General features: G+C 47.0%; 1 protein-coding gene across 1 annotated transcript in view; it reads right to left on the bottom strand.

Annotated features, from left to right (window-relative positions):
• Positions 1 to 10371, bottom strand: part of LOC308168838 (histone-lysine N-methyltransferase 2C-like) — a 69897-nt gene that overhangs the window by 37431 nt on the left and 22095 nt on the right. The window contains exons 12-15 of the mRNA XM_080543482.1: positions 8829 to 9842; positions 6179 to 8040; positions 3718 to 3840; positions 1443 to 1559 (exon numbers count right to left, since the gene is read on the bottom strand). Coding sequence (XP_080399608.1) covers positions 1443 to 1559; positions 3718 to 3840; positions 6179 to 8040; positions 8829 to 9842 — 3116 coding nt within the window. The remainder of the gene's footprint in view (positions 1 to 1442; positions 1560 to 3717; positions 3841 to 6178; positions 8041 to 8828; positions 9843 to 10371) is intronic.

Below are 10371 nucleotides of genomic sequence, written 5' to 3'. Positions count from 1 at the left end.
GTTTCATCATTTTGAAATGGCAACACATTATACAGTATATCTCAAAAGTGAGTACACCCTTTAGATTTTTGCAAATATATAAAAAATAATATGCTCAGAGAGTTCCTTGCCATGAGGTGCCATGTTGTCCAGCATTCAGAGAGAATTGTGCCCAAAACACCAAATTTAACAGCCCTGCTTATCATTTACACCTGAATCCTTGTAACACTAACGAGTCACATGACACCAGGGCGGGAAAACAACATCATTGGGCACAATTAGGACATGTTCACTATGGGGTGTACTCACTTTTGTTGCCAGCTGTTTAGACATTAACAGCTGTGTACTGAGTAATTTTCAAAGGACAATAAATCTATACTGTTATTCAAGCAGCACACTGACTACTTTAAGTTATATCAAAGTTTCAGTAGGATAATGTTATCCCCTGAAAGGATATAACAGAATATTTGCAAAAATCTAAAGGGTGTACTCACTTTTGAGATATACTGTATACATAGTCACCTTAATTAAGACAAATCACACTGGTACATAATAATATTAATCTTATCTGTCAACAAGACCTTTTTCCAGAACTCTGCAGGCTTTTTAGCCAACTGTAACCTGACCATCCTTTTTGAGGATAACTACCGTAGTGGTTTGCACCTTGCAGTGAAGCCTCTGCAGTTTGTCTGGTGGTGTTTTCTGCAGCTGGTAGTCTCTGACACATTCACACTTACTTCCTGCAAAGTGTTCCTGATCTGTTTTTTCATAATTTTTTTGCCTAATAATAGCTTCCTTGACTTTCATTGACGTCTCTTTGGTCCTCATGTTGACAAACACTAAAAGCAGACTCCAAAAGCAAATGCAAAGCCTAGAAGAATCAACACTAGACTAGTGACAGCTCTCTTCCTTGCACAAATGACATGACGGAACACAACTGACTAACCAGAAACACCTGTCAAGCCAATTGTCCCAATACTTTTGGTAGTTGAAATAGCGGGACTACGTATAAAAAGCTGTCTAATTTCTAAATGATGAAACCAATACAGTATGTACACAAATATCATAAATTAAAAGCTGAGAATCTATTTTTATCTAACCTCATTGTAACTGCTTGATTTAAAATAAAAATGTCTGGAGTATAAAATCAAAAGAAGAATAAATGCTTCACTGTCCCGTTACTTATGCAGAGTGGTTGCAAAATAATGTCAGTGAGTGCCCAGCTTTTCACTGTGTAAAAGAAGCATTAGTCCCCCCTCCCATCCCTCTCTCACACCAAACTAGTCCCAGAGCTTGAGTGCTCACTACTCTCTAGTTGACGAGAGCCTCAGAGCCAAGCTAAACACATTTAGACACTGTATTATTCATATATGCAGAGGAGGAGGGAGGAAGGGTAGGAAGTGGTGGGGGGGGTTGATAGATTAATAGACAGATGGATGGATGGACGGATGGAGGGCTCGTACCCCAGGTGTCAAAGCAAGGCTGTTGTCAGTCTTGGTTCTGGAGCGTCCCCGCCCCCCTCGTCCAGACAGCCCCGCCCCCCTGGGCCTCCTCCTGCCTGGGAAGCCTGACCCTCGACCCTGAGAGCCAGCGACAGAGAGCCACGGGAAGATAGGTGGAAAGTGCAGAAAGAGGGAGAGAGACAGAGACAACATTATATCAATGTTTATTTAATCCCCGTGGACACAACACCACCACCACCACCACCACCACCAACCCCCCTCCACCCCACCCCCTCCCTGTGGGGTTCCCTGGTGGTGGTTGGCAAAATGACATAACTCTGACAGGGTATATACAGGAATCTTGAGGTTAATTTCAATACCTTTCAAATACTTTTTAAAGACATTGTCAATATTTTTCCAGACCTCACCGCCACTTCGAGCTGTAACCGTTTACATCAGTGACACCTTTAACTTAACAGTTTTAGTTTGCAATAGACTACCAGCGTTTCTCAACCTTTTTTCAGTCACGGCACCCTTCAAAAGTCGATAAAATCTCAAGGCACCCCAGTCTAAAATATAAATATTCAAAAACGACACTGCATCACCCAGACAGCCCCATACACACACACACGCCCTCGGCGGCTATTGATACAAATAAAAGTTGTAATAATTATTATTATTGAGAGAGAGAGAGGAGGGAGTGAAAAAGGCAAGTGTGCATCAAAGGCATCAGGCACGTAACCGTGCTGTATAAACATGACACAGTGACCGAACAAACGCGGGAATTTATGGAACACATACATTTTCATATTCCCACATTTGATTGGAAACACCTATCCAGTCCATTCAACGTAAACACCGGGGATGCAGAGTTATTAAGCCAGAAAATGCGTCTCTCTCTCTCCCGCTGCGCGCATGACCTTGTCTGGATGTATTAAATTCATTGCATGAAAACGAAACCGTGCATTATTTCCTGAACTTTCCAACCCTGCTTAGCTTCCGAAGTCGGACGAGAGAATAATGTCACCGATCATCCATACAGAACAACCACCTCCACACTCTGCCGGCGAGCGAGACTGCCCTGCCCGATCGGACCCTTTTTCGGGAGCGGGGAACATAGGACCCTTTTACATGTCATTGATTTGCCTTCCAATTGTACAGTCAGACAGCGGGACCTTTGCTATCTCTTTTGCAGCTTGTGGGCCTAGCATGTTATTAACTATTACTGTGCATGCTGGCAATATTACGGACTCGGCTATAGTGTGTGGCTTCTTCGCCTTAGCAACAATTTCGTCTACGAGGTAACTAGCCTCCAATGCTTTCTCTGAAACTTTGGCGCACTTCATCATTACCTGTTCTGGACGGCTATGGTGACTTTTCATCCGAACAAAATATTCAGCATCCTTGCTAGCTTGTGATGGATGATCTGTTGTCAGTTTGTCATGTTCCATGATTCTGCTTGTTTGCTTGTTCATTGCTCTTGAAAATGTCTTTGCGCGGTAAATGAAAAAACAATGCAGGCTAATTGCAGACACACTGACCTTACGCTGAACCCGGTATTGGCATTGTGACATGGGAAAGGGGCGCGCGAGACAGATTTTGATGATGTATTGCATTTATTTATTTATATACATATTTATTATTATATTATATATTATTTATAGATTCATTCATTCATTCATATGAACGTCAGAATATATAATTATTTGACGGCACCCCTGAAGACGCCAGGCGGCGCCCCAGTGTGCCCGCGGCACCCCGGTTGAGAAACGCTGGACTAGACCACTATCATACAATTTCCGGTTCATCTTTGTTTTTGAATAAAAACCAATAAATTCACGAACTTTTACTAAACGTTTTTAGGACTCAAACTCTTTGGACAGAGTCTAATTCAGAAAAATACCTACACAATTCAAGACCTCATAAAATCGTGATAACTTTTGAATACTTATTAAGGGTCTGGATTTTCCCAAAATTGATTAATCAACTTTTAATACTTTTCAAGACACCGCGGATACCCTGTCTGAAGACAAAAAAGACCTTTCCTACAACTGTTGAATCCTCCTGCCACCTTGGCCATAAGATTAGATTCCCTCTTCCCCAGGCAACAATGGTCCCCCACTTGATTTGCTTGTGACATTTTGGGGTGACTTTAACTAACCTGTCCCCACCTGACCGATCAAAGTCACTAACTGAAAGGGGGGGATAGGGGATGGTAACATCAGTGAAAGGGGGGGGGGGTTAGGGTTGAGAACATCAGTGAAAGGGGGGTTTGGGGCGGGGGGGTTCTATTTACCACTCTTGTGCTCCAGACGGATGCCTCCTGTAGCTGCCTAGTTTTAGGCTCGTCCCACTCCCCATCTAGGGGGTCCAGGGACCAGGAGGGGGGACTTATCGCCCTGCGGTTACACCATGCTCCCTGACAGGTTGACGGGAATAAGATGCAGGAACATAAATGCAACAGCCACGATGTCAAATAAAGAAATGTTATGACAGACAGGCAGGCAGAAACCACAGCACAGCTCAGACATAGAGAGGTTTGGGACAAATCATACAAGAAGGCTATTTATTTAATCATCTATAAAACACAGCAAGTGGAGAAGACTTTCTAGATGTTTTCACCTGTCTACTACACAAAGGTCAAAGAGCAGTGTCTGTGATGTCACACTTTACTGGAGACGAGATGCTGTTGCTACTCGCTACGTCTGTTCAACCGCACCGCTACCCCACAGTGTCAGTTCGGTTGTCATGGCTACACCATTGATTATTGGCGTGTTCACAAATTAAAGTGTTGATGATGTCAGCGCGGTGACACGTTGCCCCATATTACCACGGCTACCATCGTCAGGGGAATTGCATATTAAATTGTCACTGGGAGCGTTTAGGCCTAGCTTGTTTAACAACCTAATCAACACCATACATCAGAAAAGGCCTAAATAACAGAGTCACTGCCAGGGATTTCCTTTTTGTCTGTTTTATAAAGTGAAATCATTTGAGAGCCATTAATAATAAAAACTGTAGCAGCTGTGGGTTGGCTTTCCACCCTCTCTTTTCCTCCGGTGTTCTCCTTCCCTTCTCATGTGTAGATTTAGCCCAAACCTCCATGCTTACGTGAAGCACTATCACAATACAAATAGCATTCCCTTCAGTGTGAGACATATGCAAGTTTCTATATTCAAAAACATGAACTTGGAAGAAAAAAAATATATATATTTTGAACAAGGTTGCAAGGGGATAGGGAGTAATGGTAGAAAGGGAAGAAGGGTGCAAGGGGTATAGGGAATATGAGTTGAATGCATTAAAAAGGGGCAATCTGGGATTCAAACGATAACAAAGCGGCCGTTGCCCTGGCACTTTGTTTGGTAAACAGCTGAGGGATCAGGCTGGAGAACTACTCAAATTCATAGACAGACATGTGGATGCAAGGACTGATCATCCATGAGATCAACATGATCGTTTTAATCAAGTACTATACAGCATTGTATGGGGTAAAACAGCTGAACTAAGCTCATGAAGCATTTCTAAGTTCTAACTAGGGATGTAACCATACACTCACGTGGATATACAATTTACGTGGATAATATGGTGATATTATGTGGTTCTAGCCCAGCCTCTCTCACTGCAACGTCCATATTCCTCGCATTGTCCGAAACAAATATCGCGATTCATTTCAAATCTCACCGATTTGAATCTTCACAGATTTGTGCATCGCTACATCCCTAGATCTAACTAACTAGAATAACTTTCTAAGAATCAAATGTATATAAAGTTAAAAGTCTGAAAATGGATGGACCAATCCCAGATTGCCCCTTTAATTCAAAGTGAAAAGAAGAAATGTAATCATGCAATGCTAACGGCCATGCCAGTAAATGAAGGAGGTTCAGTGATGGACCAGTACAGACCAGTCGACACAGGTTCTGTGCAGATTGGCTGACATATTGGGGGTAGGTGACACCAAAGGGTACAGTTTAACCACATCCCTGCTCGCTGCAGCCCATATTTGAAACTATCATTATCAACTTCTCCAGAGAAAAAAAAAGCAGAACTCGGGGGGTTAGGCTAGGCTTTTTTGTAGCTGTTGCTCTCTCAAGTTGAGTTCCTTCTCGATATACCAAGTAGAGTGTCCATTAATAGGTACAGGCGGCATGCACCCTTCTCCCTAGTTCCTTCATACTCTCTCTTCCCTCGGCACAACAGAAATGTTTGAGGTGTCCTTCGCGCTTCAATGAGCTCCTTTCTGAATTAAAACATCTCCAACACATACTCACACACAGGCGCGCACACAAGCACACCCCCAACCTCCCTCCTTCACTGCACTCAACATCAAATAAAACACACATTTCACACTGACACTAACCAGTGTGACTGAGACATACAACAAGGGGTTGAATGAGGGAATACTTCCAGGGGGAGGAAGAGAGAAGAGGATGGGAGGAGAGGAGTGTGGATCATATACATAGAGGAGCAGTAGATATTCTCTGCAAGACTAACTACCTAAAGTAGGGAACCCTCTGGAACAGTAGAAGAAAGCATGGATGGATCGAGAGTCGAGACGTCACAGAGCAAGACCTTATAGAGCCAAAAGTCTAAGAACTATACACGATAGAGCCAGGTGCCTTACGGAACTATAAATTATAGAACTACAAACCTTCTTGGAGAGTAAAACATCTTCTTGAAGAGCCAGCTAAGAGCTTCAACCCATACAACTGAGTTCTGAGTGACAGGGTTTTTGATAAAGGAATCAGAACGAGACTAACCTGCTTCACTCTGGGCCTTGCTGGGGAGAACCGTCTCTTGGAGATGGCAGGCTTTCCCATGCCAATCTTGGGGGTGAAGGGGATAACGGTACTGGGAGGCACACTGGCGCTGTATCCAGAGTGGACCTGGGACTGAGCCTGTGGAATCTGGACCCGAACCCGGGGAGGGTTGACCTCTCTGGGGGAAAAAATGTCCTCCCTGGGGGAGGCATCTGGAGAAAAATAAGTGAGCTCGAGTGGGAGCTCAGGGGGTATTCCAGGGGAGGGCTGGGGGTCTTGGTCGTCTCCTCTCCACAAGCTGTGGTGATTGGCAGGTCTGGTATCAGTCTCTGCTGTGCACTCCTCTTCAAGCACCTCCTCGTCCTCCCTCTCTTCTTTCTCCATGACTGCGTCCTGCTCCTCCAACATCGGCTCAAGAACAATCGCAGCCTCAGAAGAAACCAGCTCAGAAGGAGCAGACTCCTCAGTAAAGTTCAGTTCTGAAGCCTCCTCGGTAGAAACCAGTTCTGAAGAAACAACCTCTTCGATAGAGGCCCATTCTAAAGGAGCAGCCTCCTCAGTAGAGGCCAGTTCTAAAGGAGCAGCCTCCTCAGTAGAGGCCAGTTCTAAAGGAGCAGACTCCTCAGTAGAGGCCAGTTCTAAGGGAGCAGCCTCCTCAGTAGAGGCCAGTTCTAAGGGAGCAGCCTCCTCAGTAGAGGCCGGTGCTGATGCCTCCTCAGTAGAGGCCAGTTCTAAAGGAGCAGCCTCCTCAGTAGAGGCCAGTTCTAAAGGAGCAGCCTCCTCAGTAGAGGCCAGTTCTAAAGGAGCAGCCTCCTCAGTAGAGGCCAGTTCTAAAGGAGCAGCCTCCTCAGTAGAGGCCAGTTCTAAAGGAGCAGCCTCCTCAGTAGAGGCCAGTTCTAAAGGAGCAGCCTCCTCAGTAGAGGCCAGTTCTAAAGGAGCAGCCTCCTCAGTAGAGGCCAGTTCTAAGGGAGCAGCCTCCCCAGTAGAGGCCAGTTCTAAGGGAGCAGCCTCCTCAGTAGAGGCCAGTTCTAAGGGAGCAGCCTCCTCAGTAGAGGCCAGTTCTAAAGGAGCAGCCTCCTCAGTAGAGGCCAGTTCTAAAGGAGCAGCCTCCTCGGTAGAGGCCAGTTCTAAAGGAGCAGCCTCCTCGGTAGAGGCCAGTTCTAAAGGAGCAGCCTCCTCGGTAGAGGCCAGTTCTAAGGGAGCAGCCTCCTCAGTAGAGGCCAGTTCTAAGGGAGCAGCCTCCTCAGTAGAGGCCAGTTCTAAAGGAGCAGCCTCCTCAGTAGAGGCCAGTTCTAAGGGAGCAGCCTCCTCAGTAGAGGCCAGTTCTAAAGGAGCAGCCTCCTCAGTAGAGGCCAGTTCTAAAGGAGCAGCCTCCTCAGTAGAGGCCAGTTCTAAAGGAGCAGCCTCCTCGGTAGAGGTCGATGCTGAAGCCTCCTCAGTAGAGGCCAGTTCTAAGGGTGCATCCTCAGTAGAGGCCAGTTCTACGGGGGCATCCTCAGTAGAGTCCAGTTCTAAGGGTGCATCCTCAGTAGAGGCCAGTTCTGAGGGTGCATCCTCTAAAGGCTCCTCTTCTCTAGTGTCCTCCAAAGGCTCGTGGAATATCTCTTTGGTGGGCATGGTTAAAGTATTTTTGGAGTCCTCTGATTGAGTCTCCTCTTCTACATCAATAGGAAATGTCTCCGCTGGCACAGGCCCCTTTTCTGCTTCAGATTCATTGGTTAATTCCAGTTCCTGCTCATCGTCCCCAAGTGCAGCAGGATCCTGGGAAGAGATGGAGGAGACAGTGGCTATAGACCCCTCCGTCTGGGGCGATCTGGAATCTTCTGTCAGGGTGACAGTCACCTGGATCACCTGGGCAGCACCTGGGACAGAGAGGCAACCAATCAGATAAGGGCTTCTTAATCATGATTACACAATAAAAACAAATCAATATTGCAGTCTCATAAGTGACATTTATGGCAAGCGCATCCAAATTACCTCTCAAAACCAACTGCCAGATATCAGAGCCTAATAGGCCATTCACATGATAAGTGGCATCATTTGAACTCTCGACCTCAAACTTGGAAAACAGCTGATTAGGAAGCGCAGCCACTTCCTTCATTGAAAAACAATGGCTCGCCCGGCGTAATGACGTTCTTGCTTATCATGTGAATGTCCTTTAAAGGATAAGTTCAGATACATTTTTTTACCAAATCTAACATGGTGAAGTATCACTCAGTCCCACAAAATGGAATGCAGTGACTTCGGAAAGTATTCAGACCCCTTCACTTTTTCCACATTTTGTTGTCCTACATTTAAAATGGATTTCTTTCTTTTTTTGCCATCAATCCACACACAATACCCCATAATGTCAAAGCGAAAACAACTTTTAAGAAATGTCTGCAAATGTATAAAAAAATGCAATACAAAAATAAATACCTAATTTACATAAGTATTTTGACCTTTTTGTATAACAGTTCTAAAATCTTGTTTTCGCTTGGTCATTACGGGGTATTGTGTGTGGATTGATGGCCCAAAAAAAATTTCGGAAAAAAAAAAGTGAAAAGGTCTGAATACTTTCCGAAGCCAGCATAAGATCGGCAAATTTGTTGTGAGATTTATCAGGCCACTGCAATTACATGGACCTGGAATGTGCCCGTTGTCACTGTACCTGATGGAGACTGTTGGGAGACGGACTCCACTTCCTGCCGCACCACCACTTCTTCCTCTTCGAGAGTTCTGGCACAGGCATGCACCTCCTCCTGCACACCTTCCTCCTCCTCCAGAGGGCTGGTACCGGCCGGCTCCTCCTGCACACCTTCCTCCTCCTCCAGAGGGCTGGTACCGGCCGGCTCCTCCTGCACACCTTCCTCCTCCTCCAGAGGGCTGGTACAGGCCGGCTCCTCCTGCTGCTGCACTTCCTGCTGCACCTTCTCCTCCAAGTGCTGCACCACCACCTCTTCCTCCTCTCGAGTTCTGGTACAGGCATGTACCTCCTGCTGCAACTCCTGCTGCACACTTTCCTCCTCCTCTAGCGGGCTGGTACAGGTTTTCACTTCCTGTTGCTCCTCCTGCTGCAACTCCTGCTGCTCTAGAGGGCTGGTACAGGCCTGCACCTCCTGCAGCACTTCCTGCTGCACCTCCTGCTGCACTTCCTGCTGCACCTCCTGCTGCACACCCTGCTGCACCTCCTGCTGCACCTCCTGCTGCACCTCCTGCTGCACCTCCTGCTGCACACCCTGCTGCACACCCTGCTGCACACCCTCCTCCTCCAGAGGGCTGGTACAGGCCTGCTCCTCATGCTGCATCTCCTGCTGCTGCTCCAGAGGGCTGGTACAGGCCTGCTCCTCCTGCTGCACCTCCTGCTGCACCTCCTGCTGCTCCAGAGGGCTGGTACAGGCCTTCTCCTCATGCTGCACCTCCTGCTGCTGCTCCAGAGGACTGGTACAGGCCTGCTCCTCCTGCTGCACCTCCTGCTGCACCTCCTGCTGCTGCTCCAGAGGACTGGTACAGGCCTGCTCCTCCTGCTGCTCCTCCTGCTGCACCTCCTGCTGCTGCTCCAGAGGACTGGTACAGGCCTGCTCCTCCTGCTGCACCTCCAGCTGCACGTCCTGCTGCTCCAGAGGGCTGGTACAGGCCTGCTCCTCCTGCTGCACCTCCTTTTCAGTCACTGCCATGACGACATCTGGTGGACAGAAGATAAAGAAGACTGACGAATTTGGCTGACCAGACACCTTGGCTTGTAGACCATGAAGTACATTTTATGTTCTGAACACACTCCAGGGCAGGGGTAGCCAACACGGTGCCCACGGGCACCTGGTCGCCCGCAGAGACCACCTGAGTCGCCCGTAGGGCAAGTTCTAAAAATAGCGCTATTTACCATGAAGGTCCCTTTAAAACACGGGTCTCCAACACGTCGCTCGCGAGCTACTGGTAAAAAAGATGCTGCCTTCCCCCAAAAAACGACAACAAATAAATTCACCCTGGAAACCTTTTCCAATTTCAATCCCATACTGATGTCCCCACCCCCTCCAACACAAAAAAATATATCAGCTGTCAATCAAATTGCTACCGTCTGTCAACACGTCGTCACGTGATACGTTGTAGCGAAGACTACTACTACTGAGCTAAAGCAGAGTTCGGTGTTAGCAAGGCAGTGTAGCTTATACAGCGAGTGGCAAGCCCATGAGCTCGTTGGTAACATTAGTCCGCCA

This window comes from Nansenia antarctica, assembly GCF_963989245.1.
Source record: "Nansenia antarctica genome assembly, chromosome: 12".
Classification (NCBI taxonomy): domain Eukaryota; kingdom Metazoa; phylum Chordata; class Actinopteri; order Argentiniformes; family Microstomatidae; genus Nansenia; species Nansenia antarctica.
Note: the sequence above shows the minus strand (reverse complement) of the source record. Positions and strands in the feature narration are given on the sequence as shown.